This window comes from Platichthys flesus, chromosome 10 (assembly GCF_949316205.1).
Source record: "Platichthys flesus chromosome 10, fPlaFle2.1, whole genome shotgun sequence".
In the NCBI taxonomy this organism is placed as follows: Eukaryota; Metazoa; Chordata; class Actinopteri; order Pleuronectiformes; family Pleuronectidae; genus Platichthys; species Platichthys flesus.
Window position 1 is genome coordinate 17,727,075 of NC_084954.1, and position 26,804 is coordinate 17,753,878.

At 42.7% G+C, this 26,804-nt stretch overlaps 1 protein-coding gene across 2 annotated transcripts in view; it reads left to right on the top strand.

The window, feature by feature from the left end:
* The window catches only part of daam2 (dishevelled associated activator of morphogenesis 2), a 95,971-nt gene that overhangs the window by 61,058 nt on the left and 8,109 nt on the right, over positions 1–26,804 (top strand). Inside the window, exons 6-24 of one of the 2 annotated variants that reach the window (XM_062396660.1) lie at positions 6,869–7,202; positions 7,755–7,865; positions 8,277–8,380; positions 9,113–9,179; positions 9,339–9,456; positions 9,575–9,713; positions 12,618–12,676; positions 12,855–13,039; positions 13,607–13,906; positions 14,114–14,221; positions 16,255–16,284; positions 17,855–17,961; positions 19,415–19,499; positions 20,028–20,134; positions 21,253–21,341; positions 22,713–22,881; positions 23,191–23,298; positions 23,476–23,536; positions 23,804–23,935. In XM_062396660.1, coding sequence (XP_062252644.1) covers positions 6,869–7,202; positions 7,755–7,865; positions 8,277–8,380; positions 9,113–9,179; positions 9,339–9,456; positions 9,575–9,713; positions 12,618–12,676; positions 12,855–13,039; positions 13,607–13,906; positions 14,114–14,221; positions 16,255–16,284; positions 17,855–17,961; positions 19,415–19,499; positions 20,028–20,134; positions 21,253–21,341; positions 22,713–22,881; positions 23,191–23,298; positions 23,476–23,536; positions 23,804–23,935 — 2,413 coding nt within the window. The remainder of the gene's footprint in view (positions 1–6,868; positions 7,203–7,754; positions 7,866–8,276; positions 8,381–9,112; positions 9,180–9,338; positions 9,457–9,574; positions 9,714–12,617; positions 12,677–12,854; positions 13,040–13,606; positions 13,907–14,113; positions 14,222–16,254; positions 16,285–17,854; positions 17,962–19,414; positions 19,500–20,027; positions 20,135–21,252; positions 21,342–22,712; positions 22,882–23,190; positions 23,299–23,475; positions 23,537–23,803; positions 23,936–26,804) is intronic. The other variant, XM_062396661.1, reaches the window with a different exon arrangement.

Genomic DNA, 26,804 nt, shown 5'->3' on the forward strand with positions numbered 1-26,804 from the left:
GTAATCTTTGAGTCCTAGAAAAATTCCCTACACATGTTGATGTGTAGGGAATTCAGATATTGTGTTACCAAGAATGGGATGGATGGATAACCTGAAAACATGATGCCTCTAAAACAGCTAAAACATGACCAAGTATTAGCCCAATATTGGAATAAGTGTTTATAATCAACCTCAGAGGATACATGTCATATTTACTTAAAGTAATGTACAACACATAAAGTGCAGTCTGAAAGGTAAAGGTTTAACGTTAAGAAGGGGGGGGGGGGGGGGGTTGTGAACACGTACTTGTTATGCATATCGAGGTGTGATGGACACAGTAAAAAAAACTGTTTGCTGAGTTATGGCAGAGTGTCAGAAAGGAGAATAAATACCCAAACCTTGTTTCCAGGTTTTACTTTTCTCTCATGTATTCACTTTCACTCCCTCTATTAACTATACTCAATTTACCTCATCAAAGGGGGCTGAAGTGACTCGGTCAACACAGTAATGCATTTGCAGCCGTTCTGATAGTTATAGCTCATTAGCCCGCAGATGTTTTTAAGTACTTTAGCAGTGATGGGGGTAGCAGGTGTGTCCCACAGAATATGGGTGTTCAGGGAAGCCTGGGCAGTGTGTTCATGTCCCGCCAAGTCTCAGCTTTGTGACAAATTGGTGAAAAGATGTCTGGCTGACATCTGAGCACCTCACTTAAGCAGGCTCTTTATGTATCCCACACAAAGTGACACAGTGTGTCCCTTTTGTGGGAAAGGGACACTTCTGTATCCCCTTTGTGTATGCATATTGTCTTTATGGCGGCATTTTGTGAAACATGGTGGTGTCCAGCCGTATTGAGCCTTGATTCATGCCTGCCTTTGGATGACCGCCTGAAACAGCCCCCACCCTCCTCCCTTCTGGCATCTCACAGAGGCAGCTGGGTCTGGTTGTGAAGAGGTGTCCTTGTGCCCTAAGCCCGCTCTGCAGGGCTACAGGACCCAAGAACATTGTTGGCGTGCAGGGTTCCAGGCGGAGGGCACAAAGGCAGCACATTGTCAAAAAGCCACCCACTGATGTCACTTTCACTCACAGGCAGATTATAAGCCATTGAAATGACAAGGTGACAAGGTTTTGCTCATTTGGACTCTTGCAAGTTACCGTATATGGAATGTGATGTGAATAAATACCACAAAGTTATTTAAAAGGTTGCATGTTCATTTCCAACACCCAAACCTCATTAGATCCCCTTAATGTTAAAATGTGTGTTTTGTGTATACTAATTCAAACTGATGTGGTACTGCATCTTTTTGATTTGTGATGCTGTAACTTCATGGCTGACTTGTGATCCTCATCACATGTTACTCTGTGGCTGTAGTGTTCTAGATCTAAATCCTTTCTGTCTTTTTCTCAGGTTGTTTAATTATAAAGGTCAATTGAGGCTTTAAGAGGTGACCAGTAAATCATTAAGTATTAGGCAAGCAGGAATAAAACATGTTATACATCTGCTTAGGGGAGAGCTTTCTTCACTTGTATCAGTCCTTTTGTGTTTTAACATGTCAGAAGCACAGCAACTAATGCAGGAACCGAACTGATGAGGGCAGGATAACTTGGTACAACACAAATGAAAACGCATCACTATTTCAGAGAACCCTGACTGTTTGTAAGCAGGCAGATCTTATTCCTAAATCGAGTGATGCCTTACTTTCCCATTTACCAGGATTTAGCTTTTGAAAGCTATAATTGTTCATCTAATTTAATGGCCCAGATGTGATAAACAGCCAGAAAAAATGAGACACTCGGAAAACTGGCTGAATTATTCTTCCACTTGAATTTACAGCCGAAAATGTTCCCCTGCCAGCAGTTATTGCTTTGTTTATCAGCTGTCAAATGGAGCTTGAACGCTCACAACTGGAATGTATGTTTACTCACAGAAGACTGAGTGTGCATGTGAGGGCCAGTATCTGAAGACAAACTGCCACAGCCAGCTGTGTAGTCGAATCACATCTGCATGCCCTGGTGTACATTGCACTTTCGCTTCCAGATATTGAAATACATAGGAGCTCAGTGGGTTTTAACTACGCTGTTAAGTGCACTTACACGCGCACTGTTGACCTACTGAGTCATCTGCACGTCTGCTCTATGTCTGCGTTGATGAGCGTGCTGTGTGGTCATTCTTCTATCCAAAACATCGTGCCCCTCAATCACTGTCACGTCGTTGGTGGAATAACTCCACAAGGACTGGGACGATTTTCACAGAGGTCACGGAGGCTGCGCTGGCCCAGGATGCACTGCAGTCCTGGGCTCATGTCAGCGGAGCGTTGCGATGCTTCCCAGAACGGCTCTCATGCACATTGTGTCCGCAGATCTCTTCCAGCAAGAATATTGACTTGAGTCGACTGCAGCCGTTCCCCTCGCTCCTGTGTCAATAACCTTTTGGACGATTCGTGACCACCACATGCAAATATTATCCCTCAAAACATTTTGCCGCCGGATCTCTCAAAGGCTCTGTTAGAAGAGGGTGAACTTTATATCTGTTTATACATATTACTAGTTATATTAGCGGGGGGAGTGGAGTATCACACCTTGAAGGGGTCTTGGATGGAACCATGTTTTTGCTTCTCTCAGAGCGCAGATTTCTCACTCTTTGCTCCTTAGGGGGGAAGTGGAGAGAAGAGAGAGCTGGGTGGGTAGATACAGGCAGGTTTAAAGAGATTGATCCAGCCACTGAAGCAGGTTTGTGTCTACAGATGGAGGGTGGGGGAAAATAATGGCGTGAGGCAAAGGGGTTATAATCTGCCTTTACTGTAATCCCCATTACATTTGGCTTTTCATCTAACTACATATGTCCTCTTTGCCCTTGTTAAGAGCCACTTGCATAGAGTCAAAGCACTAGAGTAAAAGGGAGGTAAACTGTTCATCTACTTTCTCAGCTAATGTTTGATGAAGTGAAAATCCTCAGAAGTTTACAGGTGTCGGTGAGTTGTACTGCAGTTTGGCACCAAGGCTCTGACTTCATCACCCCTTCAGATTTGATTTCAGTGATGTAATACAAAGTGATGAGTGTATATTTTTAACCCTATTGGAGCCTACATGTGAAGGCTGGGGTGGTGAAGGGTCTGAATGGACAGGCATTTTAAAGCAAAGGGAGAGATGGGGAAAACTTTGCAGCTTAAATATAGCGCCTCAAGTGATGTCTCTTATATAAATGGAAGGTTTTATTAGAAAAAAATAATGTGGTACAAAAAGTTGATTTCTTTAGTTTTGATCCTTTTTTACTGTCCATCTAGAGTCCAGCAGCCTTATGCTATTGTTATAAGAGTGCAATAGTAAATCAGTGGTGTATTTAAGTGTTTGATTAACGGCTCTGTATGTGTGCTCTTGTCTTCGTTAAGTAACAGAAGCCATAGCTTGTGTCCTACACATATACAGTATAAACATATATAAACTGCTCCTTGTGGATTCAGTGATAAACCCAGTGCATTAAAACATCTTGTCCATGCCATTCAACTTTACCTCACGTTACAGATGTCCATGGTGTCCAGGGCTTTTACTGTTAGCACCACATATGCGTCCATGTGTGACAGTTTCTGTTTATTAGTCTATGTTCGGCCCTTTATTTTATCACAGTTACACACTGGGCTTCACATCAAGTAACATTTATTTGAGTGAGAGTGGTGGTGATATTGTGTGTCTCAATCATCTAGTTTTTACCGCAACCTCTGTAGAATTTCCTGGGCTCTTGTCCACATTCTGACCCTTTGTAGTAGAACAGAAGTGTTAGTGTGTGTGTGTGTGTGTGTGTGTTCCTGCTCTTTGGTTTAGGTAAGTGGATGTTTGAAGGAGATGTAAAGTGTCTGTGTGTGTGAATGTGGTGATTTCATGCAGGACCGAGGAGAGGCATGAGAGCATATGGTCACTTGAGTTTGTGCATGTGTGTTTGGAGGTGTGTGGTCAGGCTTTGACGGCGCAGGGAGAACTCTTGACCGACTGTCTGCCACACAGGGGTCATCCTTAGTTTGAAGAGCCGGACTGTTTTGTCTGTGTAGCTCAAACCCCAAACATACCATTTTGTTGGAATGAATTTCTGAACTTACTTCTGAGCATCTGGATTGGTTTCTAACATTGTCCTGCTCATTTTGATTATCGTCTGCCTCTGGTTGAGGGGGTTTTACGCTTTACTGATGAACAGAGATTAATGGTCTCTATAAAGATGGATCACATGCAACATTTAATGATATAATAAAAAGTAAAAATCTCTGGGTTCCATCAGAATTTTGATCTGCAGCTAACCTAACATTACCTGCGACCAGCCTTGGCCCTGACTCAACCTGATTGCTGTCATTTTTTGTTCACTTGTGTTTAATCTTGTCTCATTCCAAGTGTTAGTCCTCACGTCTTTCTTTTGTCTGTCTGGAGATCTTTGAGTGTGTTTATGCGTGTGGCTGGCTCGGCCTGCGTATTGTTCAGCTTAGCCTAAGCTCATATTGTATGCATCAGTTGTCTTGAACGCAACCCCAGTGGGTTTTCAAGAATGCAGTGGTTGTTCCAAAAACAAAAAAAAAGAGAGAGGGAGAAAAGAAAAGGGAAAAAAAAAAGGAGGCCTGCACGCCAGTCGACTGAGCGTGAATGTCAGCGGATCGGAGGAGACAAGAGGAGACTCCAAAGTCGGAGGAGATGGGATCCATTGATTGAAGTGCTCACTGGAGGGAGAATGAAAGACAAGGAGGAGGGAGAGTGGCTGGATTTCAGCTTCCTGGGTTTAGTTAACAGTGCACATTATTAGTCACTGTTGAAAATCATTGGATTTTCACATGTATGTTTGCATGGATGCATCTGCCCTTCCACTTCCACTGAATATGCACATGCATTGGCTGATGATGCTCGTGTGTGTGTTTTTCTGGCGAGCTCCTTGCAAACCAACGAAGCTTTGAATCGCGACCACCCCTTTGAATCTAGGCTCCAAGAACAGCACCTCTCACCCTCTGCTTTCAATACATTAATCACAAGGATGTTCGGCCTAATTTCTCCTGCACTCGGGAGACTCTGAGGTGGCCCTGTAACGCATGGACAGGCGTGTTACTATCCCCTGACTCGTCTGACAGGCCAAATACTTGTCACTGCTCCGAGATGAGAATCTTTTAACAGCTGGATCGGTCTCACCTTGCCTTGATTCCAATGTCTGGTTTACATCTGAATAAAGCCATATCTAATATTTTGGAAATGTATTTTTCGTCCCCTTGGTGTCGAGTGAAGTCCAAGACATCATCTAAAACAAGAAGCCCAGTGTCTGCTGAAAGCCTGTGTGTGTTCTCTATGATTTGGGTTCTCTGTCAAAGACGGCTGTCTGTATGCATGCATGCATGTAGTATGATCTTCTTGATCTCATCCATGCGCCTCCGGGAATGAGTGGATTATCTCGGAGAGATTTACTGGCCATGCCAGGTAACGTCTCTGTGTGTGTTTGTGTGTGTGTGTGTGAGTGCTTACGTGAGTACTGGAAATCTGGGATTGATCATGTGTGGTTGGGAGTATAGGAAAATAATTGGATGATTTACATTTTTGTTCATGTTTTTTTATGCATGCTTGCCTGAGCAAAGACTGCAGTGTGAGGCGATGAAGCTTTTGACATCGAAAACAACATATCCGTTACCATGAATGGCGATAAATCTCCACTCTCAGACCATCTCCGTCCTTCTTTTCTCTTCCTCTGTTTGTCCTTGTCTCCTCTTTCTCATATTGTCTTACATGCCCTCATTTGTTTGAAATAATTTATGAGGCCTATCTGGAATCTCAGCAAATGGGAAGGTCAGCCCACAGTGTACTCAGTAGATGTGACATCCCTCAATGTTTACGTGTCCCGTCTGTCATTCAGCAGATCTTCGTCTTTCCCAGAGAGGCCCTGGACCTTTAATTGGTTCAGCTATTAAGGGCTTTCAGCAGGAATTTAGATAACATTTGTGGGTCAAATCTTTAAAGTTGAAATAGACAAAATGTAACTAATCTTTATTAAAATGTTACCAAAGGCAACAGGCCATTTCATTTTGGTGGCCTTTTAATTACGTAATATCTGCTTTATCTGTGGCTTTTTCCATCTCTGCTGTGACATCTTGGGCAAACAACATATGACAATGGAATATCACACTGCCATCCAGTTAGCCAGACCTCTGTTTTTATCTTCTATTATTTGGAATAATACATTATCTATTATCCACATTATTGATGAATACATTACCTCATCCATAAAAAGGTTTCATCTCAGTTTTGCTAGGCTGCTTTGTCTCTGAAAGGGGAACTCACCAATCTGACACAGTTAGGTCACTTTCCTGTGAATTATCTATTCAACAAGGATGAATTTCAGATTTGAGAAAATGAACCCCTGTGATCTCATTAGTGATGTTATCACCATCATTGCTGCCTCAGTTTGACGGGGGGAGTAAAAGCCATTATGTAGGAATCAGGATTTTTTTAGGCACTAAAAATCAGAGTATATCACAGTCTGCTACTTAAATGTTGGCCCTTGTTGAATTGTACAAATCATCAAATGTAAGTCTTAACTTTAACAATCAATTAGGACCACTGATTTCGGAATTATTTATGAAACTTTGATTTACTGATTCCCTTAAAATCTCATGCTTTAATCTATTCATGTTAGATACAGATTATTGTAAAGTTAATGCCTTTTAGTTTTTGACTGTTGGTCAGAAAAAGCAGTAAATTCGATACCTAGAGCTCTGTGATATTTTGATCTGTGTTTTTCTATTTTGTTTATTATACTGCTACTGTGGATGGTACTGCCAAGCTGTGGAAAAATAATTAACTCGCCATTCCTTAGACTTGTGCCTTTCAACTAATATACTTGTCTAAATATACTCTTTGTTCTCCATGTCTCCATCAGGTTCGTCACACGCTTCATCGAGCTGGATGGCCTCACCTGCCTCCTCAACTTCCTGCGCAGCATGGACTACGAGACGTCAGAGAGCCGCGTCCACACCTCGGTCATTGGGTGCATCAAGGCCCTGATGAACAACTCGCAGGGCCGAGCTCACGTCCTGGCCCACCCGCAGAGCATCAACACCATCTCACAGAGCCTGCGGACGGAGAACATCAAGACCAAAGTGGCGGTGCTGGAGATCCTCGGGGCGGTGTGCCTGGTGCCTGATGGACACAAGAAGGTGCTGCAGGCCATGGCACACTACCAGAAATACGCTGCTGAGAGGACTCGGTTCCAGGTGAGAGGAGCTGAGGCAATCTTTATCGAAAGAGGAGAAAACAGCTCTAACATTCCACGCATACTCGGGAAGAGACATGGGGCAGACTATGTGACTATGAGAAAGGGCAGACAAAATATTTGAGTGCAACGCTCCAATGAATCAAGCTGTGGTCATTTTGATTAGTTGGAGACTCGTGCTCTAGCGCCTCAGACTGTTAGCCTTAGGTTAAGTCAACACACAGGCCCTATTTAAGCCAGGTGAGGACATCCAGAGTTATGGAGGTCAGGGAATGTGTGATGCTTTAGTGACTAGCAGGACTGAGTCAACAAACCACATCTAACACATCCCCAGGGCTTTGTGGTAAATCACACCACCTCGTGCTAAGCTAACACCAGGGGCTGAGTGATCCCACACCTAAGAGGCTTTTTAATTGTGATTTGAGTTATGATTAAGCTGCTGAAGTATGCTGGGCACAGAGCGAGCTAAGGGTGTGAGAGGCTACCAGCTTTTCAAGCATGTTGTGTCACAGCAGTTCATGGACTAATATTCCCGTCAATCTTCATCATTTAGACTCTACTGAATGAACTGGACAAGAGCACAGGCCGGTACAGAGACGAGGTCAACCTGAAGACGGCCATCATGTCCTTCATCAATGCTGTGCTGAACGCTGGAGCTGGGGAGGTCAGTGTAAACGTCTTATCTTCAAAGCACTGTCAGTCTATTGAGAAAAACGCAATAGTTTTTAGCAGTAAAATAAGTCATGGAAATTATCAGATCAGATTTTCTGCAAAGGTTATATTCAACTGTTTTGTTTGTACAGTAAAGATGAAGCAACAGCTAGCAGCCCAGCTGCCTGTTAGTTTGAATTCATTAGGGGTTGTTCGTTGATTGTAATATTTTATATCTGCATAAATCATTTTAATCCTATTGATCTTATTGATAAAAGTTGCAACTGCCTGTTTTCCACTGCCATTGACGTCCTCTATAGATTTGTCATCCTTCTAAACAGACTGTATCACCTGTAAAACTTTCCTCAGTATTTTGCAGATAAGATTCATAACAATCTCCTGTCTTGTTGTTAACTCTTTCCAGGACAACCTGGAGTTTCGCCTCCACCTAAGGTACGAGTTCCTGATGTTGGGCATCCAGCCGGTCATCGACAAGCTCAGAGAACATGAAAACGCCACCCTTGATAGGTGAGACTGAGCCTAATGAGCAGCGACCAATGAAGTATCAACAGCGCTTACTCCTCGACCAGATAAAAAAAATGTCACCCCTGTGTTTCCCATACACCTCACTGATTTGTGTTTAAAAAATGTATGGTGCAATGGTTAGTTCTGTTTCCTCACAGTAGGAAAGGTTCTGGGTTCAAACCTCTTGGTCAGCTAGAGGCTTTCTCTGCCTTGTAAAAGGTTGTAGAAAAGTACTTGAAGTGGTAACCCTTACCTTTGACTCATGCGTATGATGAAGGTGAAGGAATAAGTAACCATAATAGCATTGTTATTGCACAACAAATGTTCTGGCACCACATGAACTTATGTACTTTATGTATTAATTATTTTTTGATTTGCATACAGAAATGCAAATTATCCTTTGTTAAAGATGGCACATATATCTGAGAGGTCAAACTAAGTCTATTTTTAGTGTATTTGAACTTCATTGACAGATGTCCTTTGGAGGGACCGCTCTGTTTAAGAAGTTCTGTCAATCATCATTTTATTTAACAAAGCTTTATATATGGACTTTCTGAGACTCCAAGCATTAGTTGGAAAGAGTTGAGGGGTAACCAGTATTAAGATGATAAAGTTAAGTGCAGGCTTGGACTGTCAAAGACTGCTTCAGGTCTCTTGGCCTTCAAATGCAGCATTAGGGTTAAACGAAGGCGTAGAAAATTATTTAATCACCGGCTGTTACTTCTCTCTCCTCAGGCATTTGGACTTCTTTGAGATGGTACGGAATGAGGATGACTCAGAGCTGGCCAAACGATTTGATATGGTGAGTAATCTACAATTACCCTTAGACAACAGTCTATTTTGTTGTCAGGTTATCCTGTTCGACATGACGCTGTTTTGTCTGTGTGACTCAAATTTGCCAAAATAGATATCAGATTTAAAAATCCATTAACAAGTGGTTATCTTCTTATTCCTTTAACAGAGCCATGTAGATACCAAGAGTGCCGGTGCCATGTTTGAGCTGATCAAGAAGAAGCTGAGCCACTCAGACTCCTACCCTCACCTCATCTCCATCCTACAACACTGCCTGCAGATGCCATGTGAGTAGCTGCATATATTCTTGTATCTGAGGTGTGAAAAACATGCTCATCAGATCAACTTTTGATAATGACTTAATTGGCCTTACCTCACTGGTTCTGCCTGTGACCTCACATCCAGATAAGCGCGGTGGTGGCAGCCTGCAGCACTGGCAGCTTTTAGACAGGATCCTCCAACAGATTGTTCTACAGGACGAGAAGGGAGAGGATCCAGACATCTCTCCTCTGGACAACTTCAGTGTTAAGAACATCATTCGCCTGTAAGTGGAATCTTGTAATCCGCAACCAAAGGACATACAAAAACCGACAGTGTAAAGTATACAGCATCAAAGTGACTGTCCACTGTTAGAACAGCTTAGCTCAGTTGTAACTAGAACAATGAGAAGAAACCACTCAATCATAAACCATTGGGAATAATCCCTTTCTGAATGTCCCTTGTTGTGACTTGTCTAAAAAAAAAACACCACAGCATTTTAGAAAGGGAAATCACTGTTGCTCTGTGGTAAACATAATGAATCACTGAACTAATTGTATGGGACATACTTTTTGTGTTTGTGGCAAACATTTCCATTTTTCACAATCTCGTAGCTTGTGGCGAGTCTACCTTGGAGGGTTAAAATATTATGGCCGATTCCCTGTTCAGAGAATGTATGAGATTTTCCCTTCTGGAACCACACAGTTGAATTCCATAGAGCAGTGAACAAAATGACCGCATAGCTTGATTGATGAAGGCGGTCACACACTATATTCTGACAAATTTAAATGTCAACTGTTAGTAATCGTTATCATGTGTTTACTCAGCATTTTAAGACACTACTACTGTTATCCACTGAAGTTACAGTGCTCCCCTCCAATTCGATTTTAAAGTCTCGAATTATCCTTTTGAAGCTGTAAACACACTCTCATTTATGGAAAGTTCCTGTGGTTAATGCATCCAATCAGCATAAGTTCTAACTTGGATCAAACACAAGCCTGATAGCAGCATTATGCACTTATATGTCAGAATGATTGAGGCTCTGCTCGAGGGCAAAGAGGCCGTGGAATAAATGAGTGATGCATCAGAGCTACGTTGTCAGGAAACATTTACAGTAAAACAGTAATGATGTGTAGATTTACCACTCTCAGTCTGTAGTTTTTTAATTTCAAGCTGTTTTACCTATGACAGAGGTGGAGGTTGAGTGAAGGTGGCTACAAGGAATCGTGCGCAGAATCTGAGTAAGCAATGCTGCAACGTGAAGTTGGAGGACTGTACACTGTTCACAGCCCAAGTCAAACGTTTCTCCACATTAAACAAAAGTTAAACTTTTTGTATTTGTTTTGGTGTCCAGACACAGTTGGAAAATCTCTATTAACAGTTATCTGTATGTTAATGCAGATAAAAGAAAAAAGTCAGATAGCAGATGCATTTAATATCTTTCAATATATTTCACCTCTTTTGGTCCCCACCACAAAGACTGCTCAAACGTGATTGGTCAAACTAGATACACAAACCAGAAGGCTTCTGCATTTGATTTTATACATATATATACACACATGTCTGAATATTTTAAGAGATAAGGTATTTTTAAAGGATGATATTCAGAGCTTTGTCCATAAAAACACGTTTAGTTAGTGTTTCTTCTACCAGTGAACCTTTGTCAACATGCTGTCATTCTTCATTTTTCACCATCTTCTTTCACCTCCACTCTGCTCCTTCTTGTTATTTCTGTTCAACTTCTCAGCTCAGTGATGAATGTGTCTAGTCTCAGTGGTGAAATCACCATAAAATATGTAGCCTTTTCAAACTTGGCCCAAGCAAACTCCTACTTTGTTCGCTAATTCATTCCTCTATTGTTTGTACAATCAGCACACTCCAGTGTAATTCTTTCCACAGCGTGCAGAAGGCAAACCTGCATCTACACCCGCCTGGACGTCCATTAGTGTCCATCGCAAATCCATCACAGCGGTCAAAACCTAGCCTTCGCTTTACATTACTGCCAAGCAATGGCTGTGTTTCCATAAACTCCCCTTGACTATATTGTGCCTGGAAAAATAGTGCATAAACTGAGATTTCCTCATTGTGTTGGCTCTGTGCCTGAGGCCCAGACTGTTAACGGGGGTGAATACGTACAGTCTCGTGCCGCAGCTCGTAGCGAGAGTTGAATGTAGGTGGGTGGGTGGCTGGGTGGGTGGAGGGCCCTAAAACAACTGTTAAAACAACTGGGAGACAAAGTCATTCATCATCTGCGGTTACCATGACGACGACTCTGACTAATCACACGTGTGCGTGACCCAAAATTAACACTCTCGCACAAATCGTATTTTTTACACACTATGTGAAGGCATTTATTTGACTATTCAACAATAAAGTCATTGTGTCTTTTAGTTTTATTGAGCTGGATCCATTGATCGTTGCTGGAGCTGTAAGTAAAACAGTTCTATGTAATCAAGTTCAAACTGTCCTGTTCACGTACAACCGACAACTGATTAATGACCAATTTACCTTTAAATGGCCTTGTGGATTTCCACGTGTAACTTGATCCTCATTGGCATCCTACTCAGCTTTGTTCGTTCTAAGTAGTTCTGACTCTCAATCCCTTTCTTATTCTTTGTTTACACTCTCTGCTTAGTGACACTGAAACATGTCTATTCTCTCCACTCCAGCTATGGCAACGGCCGAGGCTCAAGGTTTTCACTTTCCACTATATTCATCTAAATTAATTTCTCCCATTTTTCACTTTTCAGCTTTTATATGGCCTTCATGGTTTTCCCTTTCTGATTACTTCATTATCAAACACACCCATTTGTCACTACTACATTTCAGCAATAACACAACGGCAGCGTAACCCTGTTTAACTTCAAGCCTCTGGCAGAACTAAATGCCAGACTTCATAACTGAATTGATTCCAGCCACACAGGATTTATGTTATCACTAATGTTACACTGTGCAGCTTAAAAGAGCAATCTGTACCAACCCAGTCAATGCTGCAAATGAATCTGACCCTCTCTTACCAAAATAAAGTCCAGTTACTGTCAGGGACCAATTTATTCTCAAATCCAATGATGCAATTTCCTTTTAAAGAGTGGAAGCTTGACTTGGTTGGACTGCAGTTGCGAGCATTTTGTGAAAGGCTGCGCTTAGTTTATCTGTTCCTGCTTCTTATTTGTGTCTGCCTGCCCCACAGGTTGGTCAATGAGAATGAGGTGAAACAGTGGCGAGACCAGGCAGAAAAGTTCAGGAGAGGTAAACTGTCTTTGATACACTGCACTCTGCAGGTTAACAGAGATAATGCATTGTGCATTTTATATCCACTAGTCAAGTTTTTCAAATATATTTTGCCTCTAAATCATTACCTGCCTATCTGTCTGTACTGTACCTATATGAATCTGCATCACATGTCGGTGCCATTACTTCCTTTCAGATCATGTAGAGCTGATGGCTAAACTAGAGAAGAAGGAGCGGGAGTGTGATACCAAGACCCAAGAAAAGGATGATATGATGAAGACGTTGAACAAGATGAAGGACAAGCTACTGCGTGAGGGTGTGGAGCTGCGCTCAGCCAAGGAACAAGTCCTGGATCTATCGTCACGCATCCATGACATAGCTGTGAGCAGTTCTGCTTTTTACAATATTGTCTTTCAATATGACACACAAAACAATGTACAAGCCACTAATATATTGCTCTGTAATCACATATATGCTTTTTTTTAAGTGTCCATTTTATTAATAACCATTGATAATTAATTTAATTGATTAAATATATCATATATTATTATAATTATATTTAGAACTTTTCCACTTCTCTAATGTTTACCCAAGATAATCCATCTTCTTACCTAATTTCTACTCTAACTTGCTTTGAGCTGTTTATTTACATAACATTACTTTACATTTCATTTAGCTGAGACTTATATCCAAGGCGATATAAGTGCATTCTACCATGCAGGTACAAACCCAGAACAACAAGAATCAAGAAAGTACAATTTTCTTCAAGAAAGAATATTCAGAGGGGATACTCTTAGATTTGATGCAATCTTCCTTTTTTCCCAAAATGCACTTGTTGAACGGTGTAATATACATAAGTGTCTCTGCAAATAAATGTCCAGATATGTTTTTAAAATATAAATTTGTAATAACTAAAAGATTTATTTTTGTCCGTTTCCCATGCTATAGGGTGGCAGCGTGTCTTTCCCGCCTCTTCCTCCTCCTGGCGGGCCGGCCCCACCCCCTCCACCGCCCATGGCCGGTGGCTTCCCTCCGCCGCCTCCTCCTCTACCGTTCAGCTGCCCGCCTCCTCCACCGCCTCCACCGCCGCCCGGTGGCCCACCTCCTCCACCGGGAGCCCCTCCTATGTTCGGAGCCCCGCCTCCTCCTCTTCTTTCCTCCTTCAACTCAGCGTCCACACTGCACTCCAAGTCCATCCCTCAGCCTTCTCACCCGCTGAAGTCCTTCAACTGGTCCAAACTGGGAGAGGTTAGATGGAACATCTATATTACGAAGGAAAACATTTCATTTTGCAGCCAACTGTATTAAAGACTTGACTGTTCAAAACACAAGATCATTTCAAATCAACTTAACATAAAGGGTCATTTGAGTTTCACAAAAAATATAGAAACTGAGATGTTTTTTCTTCAGTGTGAATCAGTGTTTGAATGTTAATCTCTTCTGTCCCTTTTCTAGAACCTGATCAATGGCACCATCTGGAATGACATTGATGACTTGAGAGCTTACAAGATTCTCGACCTCAAGGACATAGAGAAGATGTTTTCAGCCTATCAGAGACAGCAGGTTCGGATTTGTTACTCTATTGTGGAATTTAGTTTCGTGACTTGAGGCTGTTTTGGCGAGAATTAACAGAAGAGGAACAGAAATCCATTATAATGGCTGTTGGTTTGTAGATTTTAATGTGTATGTGTATAAGTGACTGGGTTTACAAGTGCACTAGTATCCTGTTTAATATCCTGGTTTTTTAACTAACCCGTTTTTAAGTTTAAGCACGTAATGTCATATCCCCATTTCAGTATCCCAGTTAAGCCCTTATCTCAGTTACAAGTAATTTTAAGGCTCTGTAAGTAATTGGGGTTCTGCAGGATGTACACATCTTATCCTGATTTCTGACCACTGCCGACTATCAGCGCAGACGTGACTTCATCCATGTCCCCCCACTGCGGTAATGGACCTGATGCTCATACTGTTGTTTTCCTTCAGGCTCATGAACGGGTCAACTGTGACACACAGCTGGTTAAAGGATGCGCTACTCACGCGGACATTTTGTCACCATTTGTTGTCACTGAACACTGAACTGAACCCAATTAACCCAACCCGCATGTCTGCACATGGTGGGAGGGAGCTAGGGTATCCAGAGAAAACCCAAGCAGACACAGGGAGAACATGGAGAACAGGAACCTTCTTGTTTTAACGCTAACCACTGTGCCACCGTGTTTACATTGACGGTAACATTAAACGTCATAGGCGCCTGCTCAAACAGCAGACAGTAATAAGTAACCAGGATATGTATAACCATAACACCATATCCTGAATATGGTCAAAACCGGGATAAGCCTCATAACCAGGATAGTAGTGCTCATGTAAACACAGTGAGTGAGCAAGTGTGTGTGTGTGTATGTGTGGGCAGATGGGATGGGAGGTGGAGGGCCAGGGGGTCCAGCTCTCGGCTAACACGAGCAGCTGTTCACTGCTAAGTGCTTCACTGTAGAGATGCCACAGAGCTCAAGCTTTGCCCTCGTATCTGCACAGCTTTGTGTGTGAGAACTGGTGAACTGCCCGGGTCTTCATGGGGCTCATGAGTCAAAGCAGCAACACAGCTGAAAGTCCCGAGTAGAGTCGATACAGGAAACCTCGTCCTGAAGCGAGTGCATTAATAGGATAATTATGGTATGAGTGCCTTTGGGGTAACACCATTCAGCACGTAGCAATTACTTCTCTCTGTGCTACAAACTAATTACACACCACTTGTCATATGATTATCTTGGGTGCGATTGCACGAATTGATGTATTTTACAAGTGGGCTTAATTGGAATCTTAATGCACCCAAATGTATTCCTAGTAACCTCAGATTGATGAGCAATACATAATAATAATCCCTGTAATAGTATTGAACCTGTTGAATTAATGTATAAAGTATTTACTGCCTTGCTTGAAAGTCCCCTGACAGCTGAAAGAACAACTGTATTTTACAGGCTTTTATTTAAGAGTAATGGCTCATTTGAGGCAGTTGCTGACAGTGATATACTGCAGCTATTTATTTATACGGGGCAGGTTTTTATTGGCACTGGTCGAGCGGTTAAATGCAGATCTTTTGTGGATGTCGCCACATAAAAGCCCAAGATCTTCCTGGCTTTGACATGTCAGTTGCATTTGGCAAGAGCGACGTTCAGTTGAACAGGACATTATTGCAGTGTTTATACATGTCATGGCCGCCCTCGTCATTTTTTTAAAGCCCATCGTTGTTTTTTCTTACAAAAACTAGGCTTTTGTTTACATTTGGCCTCTGCAGGATTAGTTACATCGCTCATTTTTCATGCTCTTGTTTTTGCATGTCAAGACAGTATGTAGATGCAATCAGAAGAATAAATCATAACACAGAGATATTTGAGTGCAAGTTTCATGAGCTCCTGATGACTTGGACGGCACATGATTATTGGTTTTCTCACAGAGGGCTTCCCAGCCTCAGCTTGTAGTGTGCAGAATTATTCTTCTTTGCTCTATAGCCACCACTTTTTTTCTGCTTGAAGTGCTAATCTTTGCATGTGTTTTCAATTTTTTTTGTGTCTCTGCGCTCGCTCCGACTGCCCTGGTAGGACCTGCTCACTAACCAATCCTTCAAACAGGTAAGTCAAAGGTCTTCTGGCAACGTTTCTCATGGTCTATTTTCTTCTCCTCTGCAATGTCAGCCAGCAATTCAGTTATTTTGTTCTTTATCTACAGAGCTTCTCAGCATCTTTCAGCTGAAAATGTCCTGGTTTTACATCTAAAGCAGTTTTGGTTCAGTCTCACTGCTTCCAGCACAGTCATGTATTTTGACATCACACTTAGCATGTGCATTGTAAAGGGCCCAAGGAAGTGTAGTGTCCAATTTGGACATGCAAATCGCTCAGTATTATTAAACTCAGGTGATCACTGCGGCGATGTACTGAGTAAAGCTCCGCTGAACTTTAAATCAACGGCTGACCAACTCTTTGTGCAGCTTCAGGGTTGTGTCATGCAGCCGTTGCTCAACTGCTGCAGGAGAATAAAGCAAATGAATGAAGGCTTACAGCTTGTTGGCCGCTAGACTTAGACACTTTGCCTTTGTTTAGGTTCTGACCATCCAAATGTAAATGGAGCATTAATAATTAATTAATTCTTTACCATCTCCATTTCCAAGTTATGGAGTTAATCACCATCATTACATCATCATCTTTCACGGCTTTAAATTTCAATCTTGTCGTCTTGCGTAAGAGAAAAAAAATCAGTTGACCACGGTGTGATCACTTAATAACTGTCAAAGGATGAAAGTGCTAGTCTTGGATTTTATTGGATTAAGTTAACATGCGAAACGCAAGTTGGCAAAGTTGCCTTTAGTGCGTTGGCAGAGTTGGCTTTGGCTGGCACAGTGAACAGGAGTCTCCCCCACCCCCCCAACCAGTGCCAACCCCCCCAACGGAAAAACAACACTTTCTTTACAAGCCGCATCTGTTTTACATACGTCATACCCAGCAACCTCAAAATGGACATTTTCTGGCAGGCAGCAGCTCGCACCATAAATAGAATGTGTTTAACTTGCAGCTCCAGACATTTTTTTTTGTCAGACGTGTATACTTTCCCCTTGTGGATTTGTAATTTACTACATTTATGTGCAGCTTGCCTTTCTGCCTGCTTTGTTTTTGCTGAGGTGAATCACTCAAAAAAACCTCCTCTCCGAAGAACTGCTTTAGATCTTCTTCTTGTACTGGTTTTTTTTCTAATTTCCACGAATTTTTAAAATGTGTTTTCCTATAAACCCAGTCCAGGGTTTATAACTTTTAATGAGACGTGCATTGTGGCCTCTGAGAATTGATGCCTAACACTTGACAGTCGCATTCAGTGCAAAACCAGGTCAGGGAACTTGACCTGAGGCCAAGTGAAGTCTTTGGCTGCATCGTAGGCTTTTTGACTGCACTTTATATCGACTGTGCGGCAGTGATCAAACTGTAACTACTGGCCATGGTTCTGTTTGAGTTTGTTTTTTATTTATCTGCTCCAAATTAACACGATGTTAAATGCTTAGAAGGAGGTCATGTCAGCCCTCATCGAGGTAAAGATGCCAAACAGATGTGGGGGGGAAGGCTCTTGCTGTGCTGGCTTTGCATTTTATAAGAGCACATAAATGCAGCTGTTTCGCAAAGTGAATGTGTCTCTTTCTTTTTTATTTTCCTGCAGAAGGAGACGGGCTCTATGGACGACTTATACGTCAGCACGCGCAAGGTCAAGGAGCTGTCAGTCATCGACGGGAGACGTGCACAGAATTGTGTCATCCTGCTTTCAAAGTAAGGCTCCCAGTCAGGAGGATTGACGATGCTGTACCGTACGCACAGTGGACAGCTGGAGGGATGCTAGTAGGCTGTTTATCTACCTTCTAATTCCACAAACGTTCCAACACATCCTGCAAACCGTTGATCTTATTTGGTTCACACTGGCATGTGGGAGGTGCAGTGCTGAATTTGATGCATTAGTGCACATGAATAAACAGGCCACCAGCGCTCTGTGGCAGTTATTGGGGGCGGAGCAGCGTGCCTTCAGTCTGTGGACCGTGTTGAACATGTCTTCTTCTATGTCCTCGGATAAACTACAGCATTTTTCTGCAACTTGTTCAAACCACAGATCACAATAGCCGTCACATTCTTTTTATTTCACCATATCAGACTGACGCAGATATTCAAGGGTGGATGGTGATGATATCCATCATGGCAGCAACATTCCTGGAATCCCTTTGTCTCTAGCAAGTTGTATTCCGAGTAAAACCATAATGTTGATTTTGTTACTGCAATGTTTTCTATTGAGCTTAATTACAGAGCTTTTATTTTAAAAAACTGTGAACTTGGGTCCGAAGATTGTGACACTTGCTAAACAGACATCAGAAATGGCTGACATGTGATGTATGAATAAATAACAGCAGTGCAGCAAATCATTCAAACTTATTTAGGAAACATGTGGCACTGCAGTGTTTGGGTCACGAGGCTGAGTGGTAGCTGGATGTGGAGCTGGATGTGGAGCTGCTTGAGGCAGGTGTTCAGTGCGTCTGGTACAAGGAAATGTTTTTTTAATAGACCCACTAGGACATCTGTCAGTGTAAGTGAATTACCATCCTGTCTCTGTCTTATAGCAGACACAAAACATGGCCCAGGAGAGAGGCTGCATCTCAGGAAGTTCAGTGCTCAGATTTCCAACAGGCTTTTGTCTGTTTTCGAAGTTTCCCATTTTCAACATGAAGCCATGTGAAATCAATTAAGACGCATAAAATGTACCCCTTTCTAGAGGGACATAGAGTTCCACTATATCTCAAGTGGAATCAATTTTCCCCATTTACTCGACAACGTACCATGTCCGACCAGCTGACGGTCCAAAGAGGCCGCCCCCCATCACAGATCAATAAACAGGCGTTCTGAGACCTCTCTGATACGTGGTCCCTCAACTCACTTTCCAATCAATAGAAAATGACCCAGGGGTGCACACCAGACCCTAATGGGGTCAGTGGTATGTCAATAGGACTCCAATGTTGTTATTGATCACAACCCAGCACACTTAACACTGAACAGATGCATTGATAACAGCTGGCAGGGCTCCCGGGGCTTGACAATGGGCCAGAGCAGCTGATCAGAGTATTAGAATCCTGCTCATCGTGTTCAATGAATCAGAATCTGTTGTGTGGTAATGATTCACATTTAAAAGAACGATTGTAATTGAAACAACTTTTAATAAAAAGTTTTTTCTCCTTTTCAGGTTAAAAATGAGCAATGAAGAGATTAAGAGGGCGATCCTGGAGATGGATGAGAGAGAGGAGCTGGCCAAAGATATGCTGGAGCAGGTACGGTTCGGTGTTTGATGGATGATAGGGGACATATGGGAGGTAGCAATGTAGCAGCAGGCAGGAACAGGTATATTATTACAGTGCGTATGGATTTAATTAAATACATTTTTAGTGTTCATAAAGAGGCTGCAGGAGGGCTCAAGCGTCCATATATCGGGCATCCGCTCTACCAGGTGAGCTAGCGGGCATCCCATATGTCCTCTCCACTCTCCCTCCCCACTTCAGACTCATGCTGTCCAATCAAGAAGGGGTAAAATACCCCTTCAATGGGTTTTGATGCAATAACAGCAAGTCCAATTAAAGTGACAGTTTAGGTGCCATTATTCCTGGCAAGGAAACAGAGAAATGTGAATGTATTTCTGTGTTTAATTTTGTATAATGTATTTAGATTTCAACTATTACTCACACTCAAAGTAAAACAGCTAATCAAATACAGTTCAAACTCATTCAGAATGTCCTGGGAAGAAAACCGTTTGGCAATCAGCCACTTACATTTGTATTAACGGTATCTTTGCGTATTTGCAGCTGCTGAAGTTTATCCCTGAGAAAAGCGACATCGACCTGCTGGAGGAGCACAAACATGAGTTGGAGCGCATGGCCCGGGCTGATCGCTTCCTCTTTGAAATGAGCAGGTACGCAGGACTATATTACTTTGGGATGATGCAGAGTTTCCCGCAGGATTGATTTGTAAGATTCTTTTGTAAGATTACTCCATTGATGCCACTTGCAGGTTTGTACACAGCTGAAGCTGAAACTATGAGGTCTGACTGTCTGCGTGGACGGTAAAAACTTGAGCGTGAGGGAGCTAGCTTGCAGAAAGCTCTATAAGGAATCAACAGAGAAAAACAATTCGTCAAAGTTGTTATTATGAGAGGTGTACTTTCCTTTTTTTGTTTGTGAAACATTATGAAACTGTGGCAGGACAAATTAGAATATGGCAGGACACAACAGTCCAGCTAATAAATTGGAAGCACTGATGGTCAATGAAGCTGCACAGAAACTCTTATGGTTTTGGATTTGTAAGAACGGGAGACATGGTGATGATGAAAGTGATGAATCGGCTACATAAAGTCAGTATCTGCATCAGTGTCCAACAGTCTTATGGCGTGTAGTTAAATGAACCAGTCCAACACTGAGAATTTTGATGGTCCTCCCAAATCAGGACATCAAGCAGTCGAGCAAAAATAGATCCTGAAATGTTGAAGAGTGTGACGTCTGTTCGATAAGGTTGAGCTTTTGAAGCAATGAGAGGAGTTTGGACCCGAGAACAAGCCTTGAACTTCAGGGTGATTCATCATTAAGCTGAGAAAAGAAGTTGTGGCTGCAGTCACATCAGAGAGCAGAGGCATTTTAACTCAAACCATCTCTGAATCTGCTGTATCAGAGATAATTAAACCTTTTCATTTCCTTTTCTGACCTTGTCCCCTTCCTTTCCTTTTGACCACATCTCCTTTGGTCTGAGGGAATGCATCTGGGAATTAGTTATTTCCTTCTTTTTTTGAACACCATTTAATATCCCTGGTCCCTCTTTGAAATTCCCACTTCCTCTTTGGTGAACTTTTGAACAAGTTTAACAAACCCATTTGTCAACTTTCCATCTTGATGGCAGCCTAATGGACGATAAAAGCCCTGTGAAAACAGAGAGAGGGAATTTTTTACGCCTGATTGACTTCGGGCTTTGAATCGACACTCCCCTGGAGACGTATGTAACTCACCTCCCTCTATGTTTCCCCCTTTTCTCCTTCCCCAGAATTGACCACTACCAGCAGAGACTGCAGGCTCTGTTCTTTAAGAAGAAGTTCGCCGAGCGTCTGGGTGAAACCAAGCCTAAAGTTGAAGGTAAGGACAAAGACTTTAGACGCCACTGAAAAAGACAGAGGAAGCAGAGGTGAACTCTCTGTGATTTTAATGTCAACAAATCCAAGAAAAGACCAAAACAAAAAGCTAATTGATCATAATAACAAGTATTTTATGCCAAAGCCTGATATAGCTTACATCCCTGTGACATGGAAACAAAGATAACATACAAACAAAAAGACGAGGTCTCAAACACTAAAAATGTCATCACCTTCGAACACTCTGACCGATGCTTTTCCCAGTGCCTCGTGAAAAACCTTCTGTGTGTGAAGTGTGTAAGTGTGTGTGCACGTGCACGGAGAGAGCTGCAGTGGCCAACTGTATATTGGGCTTCTGCAGTTTTTCCCTCGCCAGAGCAGCTTCCAGGTTACCAGGGAGGCTGTTTTGGAAAGCTGGCCCATGTTGAGAGGGGGAGAGCCTCTCTCGTAAACACTGCTGCTCACTTCAAAGTCTGAGGGGAAAATGCTTCCAGTGAGACATGTGTGCATTACACTTGTGTTCCCCCGAGCTGTCGAAGTGTCTCTCTGAGCCACAGCTACTTGAAAGTCACGTCTCTGGTGGGGTTAATGTCTTTCTGGGCACTGATGAGCACAACACATGTTGTCTTGTGCCAGTGTAATCCAGTGAGTATTGATTCCAGAAAACGTGTAGTTGGATTCAAAATGTTCCCAGACTCCTCATCAGTGCCCCTAATACAGAAGAGTTCTCGTCTTCATCTATTATTCATCTTACTTTGAAATACACTCAGGATATTTCTCCGGACCACCCAACATGTTCAAAAAGACGTATTTCAGTAGAGGGTCCGGCCAAGCCTGTCCACATCCAACAGAATATGGCTGGCAGAGCCAGGAGACTAGTTCCCATGTTTTATTACAGCAGAAAGGACTGTAAAAATAACAATATGGATTCTGTTAATGATTTTCACATTCACGCCGCGATTTCCTCCGCGGAGAGCGGGAAGCACCTGCGATCTGCCAGACGAGCGCTTTCTCAGGGGGTGAAGGAGTGGACAGCAGGGGATTGCTTTTGGAATACTGCCCTCCCCCTGCTGTTTAATGGGTGGATGGAAGAACTTGATGGGTTTCCCCACTGAGCTGCCCAGTCGTTGTGGGGAATATTGATCAATCATTACAGGGGTGTTTTAAAATTGAAGGATGGGATGAGATATTTAAGGCCACAGAGCCTTAAGTTTCATGAGTCAGTGATGGGTTGAAACCATGACAGGGAATGGAGAAAGGCCAGTTTGTTATGCAAGATGAAAGTTTAATTGACGGGCTACTCAAAATGCATGCATATTCTACGCTAACCACATGATCTTTCAAGCTGTTTCACACTCTCCATTGTTTTTTGCAGCCATCCTGAACGCATCCAAGGAGGTGGTTCAGAGCAAGCGACTGACTCAGATCCTGGAGGTGGTGCTGGCCTTCGGCAACTTCATGAACAAGGGCCAGAGAGGCAATGCCTTCGGCTTCAAGGTCTCCAGCCTTAACAAGATCGCAGACACAAAGTCCAGCATAGACAGGTGGGTCACAGGGGGACTTCACACTTCAGCACCTCATCAATCATTTTTATAAATTCAATAAATGAGTGGTTACATCACTTTTATTTCTGCTCAAATCTATTATCAATTCACTGCTGAGACATGTAGTGTCTCTGTCATAAGCCCATAAATAAAGAGACGGACAACAACTACAAATCAAAACCAGCAGATTTAAATTAAGAATAATATACTGTTTCTTTGCAGCTCTTCATGAAAATAATGTTACCAAGATAAATCTCTAGGTAGAGTTTGCTTGACTCTGCGTTGACGTCTTTACTTGTGATTGACCAGGAACATCACCATGTTGCACTACCTGATCATGATCTTTGAGAAGAACTACCCGGACACGCTGCAAATCCAGCAGGACCTCTGCAGCTTATCAGAGGCGGCCAAAGTCAAGTGAGTGCAGTGCATAGCATTCCACTGTAGGGATGAGGGAACAATGAACTTTGAATAAACCTGTGTGTATCTCTCAGTGCAACTTTTGCTGTAGTTTATACATGATTAGAGTGCATTAGAATATAATATAGTTCAGTAAATATTGTCTCAACATCTTTTTTTCTGTCTTTCTCGTAGTTTGTCTGAGTTGGAAAAAGAAGTGCACAATATTAGAAGTGGACTAAAGGCTCTGGAAGCGGTGAGTTGTTGTGTGTTTGTGTCATGTTCCCTCCCTGTGGGTCTTCTCTCGTCTGTTATTATGTTTTGGAGCTGGGCAGAGGCAGACGGCAGGGTGAGGTGTTTTAAACGCTGGTATCGTTCCACGCACCGTGACATGGAACAGCAAATGTCACATTGGCATTGCCGCCACACACAGAACCGAATGTGCACAGATTGCATTTCAAGGAAAACTGAGATGAATAACATGCTCAAATGTTTTTTTCGTTGTTTGTTTGTCCACCTCCAGGAGCTGCTCTACCAGCAGAGCAGGACAAGGGAACGTGGGGATAAGTTTGTGGCTGTGATCGGTGACTTCATCACGGTGGCGGGCTTCAGTTTCTCTGAACTGGAGGACCAGCTGAGTGAAGCTAAGGACAAGGTAGGTGCCAGTGTAACCAGTCAAGTGGGAAATACGAGGCTGCATCCATACCCCTACGTGTTTGTTTGAAAAACACATTCAATCGGCTACGGCTTGTGTCCCCACTACTCTTGAGTTTTAGGGCCGCTTTGAAAATTCTGGCACACCAATTAAATCTGGAAGGGTAGAAACGGAGACGTTTGAAAACGTTGATGCAGACACAACAACTTGCTTATTGGGTCGTTTCCGTCATGATGTAGACTTCACTGAATTGTCAGGGTCCTATCACATGACCTCCCATCAGCCTGGGCTTCCAGTGGAGAACCAGACATGGATAATCAATTACAAGTGTAGCTGACCCTGTTGTCCTTGCTAACAGCTGTTTACAATGATACAACTGTTTACATGTGTAGGAGAAGAGCTGTTATTCGAGCAATCCGCGACAATTGTGTTGAAAAGGGACGTGCAAACCTGCCTGTTCACAACAGCACGTGCATGCCCAGTGTCCGTGAAATAATGTGATGTGCCTTTTCAGGCGAGTTTTTGCTGACATGAATTAAAACAGATATCGAGCCAAAATGCAGTGTTCAAATGAGAGGTATGGATTTAGCCTGACAGAAAATAATATGTCCATGTGGGTGGCTTTAATGCATCGCCCCTACCTTCATGTGGGACTGACACAGAGGAGGGATAAATTACTGAAGGGGAAACCTCTGTACGTTCTTCTTCGTATGTTGTGATGAGTTCAGCAGCGCTGGTGAAACCCAGCACTGACAGATGACCCTGGATTTCCGCCCACATTTTCTCTTTGTGTAGTAAAATTTACCGTTTTAAATCTGCGCTCTTCTTTTTTGCCCAACTGGGACGAAACTTTGAACCCTGCTGGCTCATGTGCTGATGTATTATAGGAAGCATGTCAGCTGAAGACATCATTGGGACTGTGGGAATCCCAAAGTAAGACAGCGATGAAAAGATTTATGCAGACACGTTATTGAACATCCAAGTCTTCGGTGCTCTGTTGTACATTCAGCATTGCGATGCTGACTCAGTGAAAGCTTTTGGAATCCTGCAGGCTGAGTTCAATAGTTGCACTTCTGCAGTAATAAATGCTTTATTATGAGGCATGTCCTGTTTCTGAAATAATTGACATAATGATGCTGCATGCCCCAAACTGCTCTAAAGGATCAACAGGCTGTGAGAGAGAGACGGGAGGACAGGGCCATTGGTTTTCTGTGCAGAGCCTCCCCACTTCTTAATTATTTGTTCAAGGAGGAGGTTGGTGAAAATATGGAGGGAAAACAGGTCAGTCGGGACGTCACGGGAGAAAGAGCTGGAGGAGCGGGCCACCGGTTGCTGCTGTAAAACAAAAGAACCTGTGTTCTCCGGCCCAGACTCCCAACACGCACTTTTCTTTAGCACAACTGTGTGTGTGTGTGTGAGTGTGAGTGTGTGGTTGGTAAATGGGCAGCGTGACGCATTAACTCAGTGCTTGTCGAGGCTGTTTGACGCTCTCTGTCAGGTTTCCAGTGGAATACAAATATGGAAGTGTGGGTGTGCACCAGGCGTTCAGATGGGAGGAGGAGGGTGACTAAACAGAGCAGGCAGTCTGCTGAGGCTCATGAAGCTCCATGGCAACAAATCTGTGTGCGTGTGCATTAGTGTGTGTGTAAGAAAGACACACACATACACAAACACACCCTCGCCAGACACTACTACATACATTACAATGGGTTACAGTTGTCCACGGCCATGTGGGTTATTGGGACAGAGATTTCCAGAGGCGTGAGGGGATTTTTTTCTTCTTTCATCCAAAGAGATTTGTTGGATTAACTCTTGACAGCACATTCACACACATTCATCACATCGGCACGTTCAGAGACAACACAAGATCTTTATTATTCTCCATCCATGAGCAACACAGCTGAGCTCCAAACAGAACAGGGAGAGCTTCACGATCCCACATGTGCCGATCAAGGAGAAATATGAAGATGAGAGGGAGAGTTATGAGCAGCAATGGTGAATGGTGGATTAGAAAAAAATCATTCATTTATATATAAAACACCTTCAAGAAGTGCATCATCAATCTGCCTGTGCGATTATATCACTCAGACAAATGTCCCGTCATGTTTTAGCCCATTTTGCTGTTAACATCACATCACTGAGGTGTTGTTTGTGTTTTTCCTCCTTACAGGCACATTATTTTACTTTAATTATGATCACAATATTTATGTTTCACAGGCCCCTGTTCGATAATGACTAATGCCTAAAATGAATATCACTGTAAGAATGAGGCTTTTATTGGTTTAGATAAATATGGTTTATACAGGTGTGTAGCAGAGTTACCCATATATGATATGTGAGTTACAGATACCGTTCGGCCCATGGTACCAGAGTTTATATGCTACAGGTTTCATTGTCATTCAAGTAATGTTATCATTGCAGGATCATAAAGTTTTAAATGCAGCTTGATTCGAGTTTTGTTTAGACAGTTTGCGCGTCAAGAACTCTGAACCATTTACCACCGTGGCTTTTGGTATTGTGCCAGTTGGTCACTACAGTATCTTTTAAGGGATAGTCATTATTTACTCACCACTGTGCCGAAGGAGGTGTGGGTAAAGTGCTTCAAATGTAAAAAAAACAAACATTGAATGTCTCCATACTTTTCCTGTGGGGTTATCCAAGTGTCCGTTAGCCGAGACATTCAAATTAGACTCGTAAAGGCCTTTTTTACAGCATGTTTTTAGCCTAAATGTCCACTGTGATCCACATGATACGTGGCTCCGGAGAAGGATATCAGAGGACAAGATTTCTACACCTCTAAATATTGTACTTCGCTAGATTTATCTCCAGCCTCCCTTCTTGAGTGCTGGTAAAAATCAACACTGCTGTG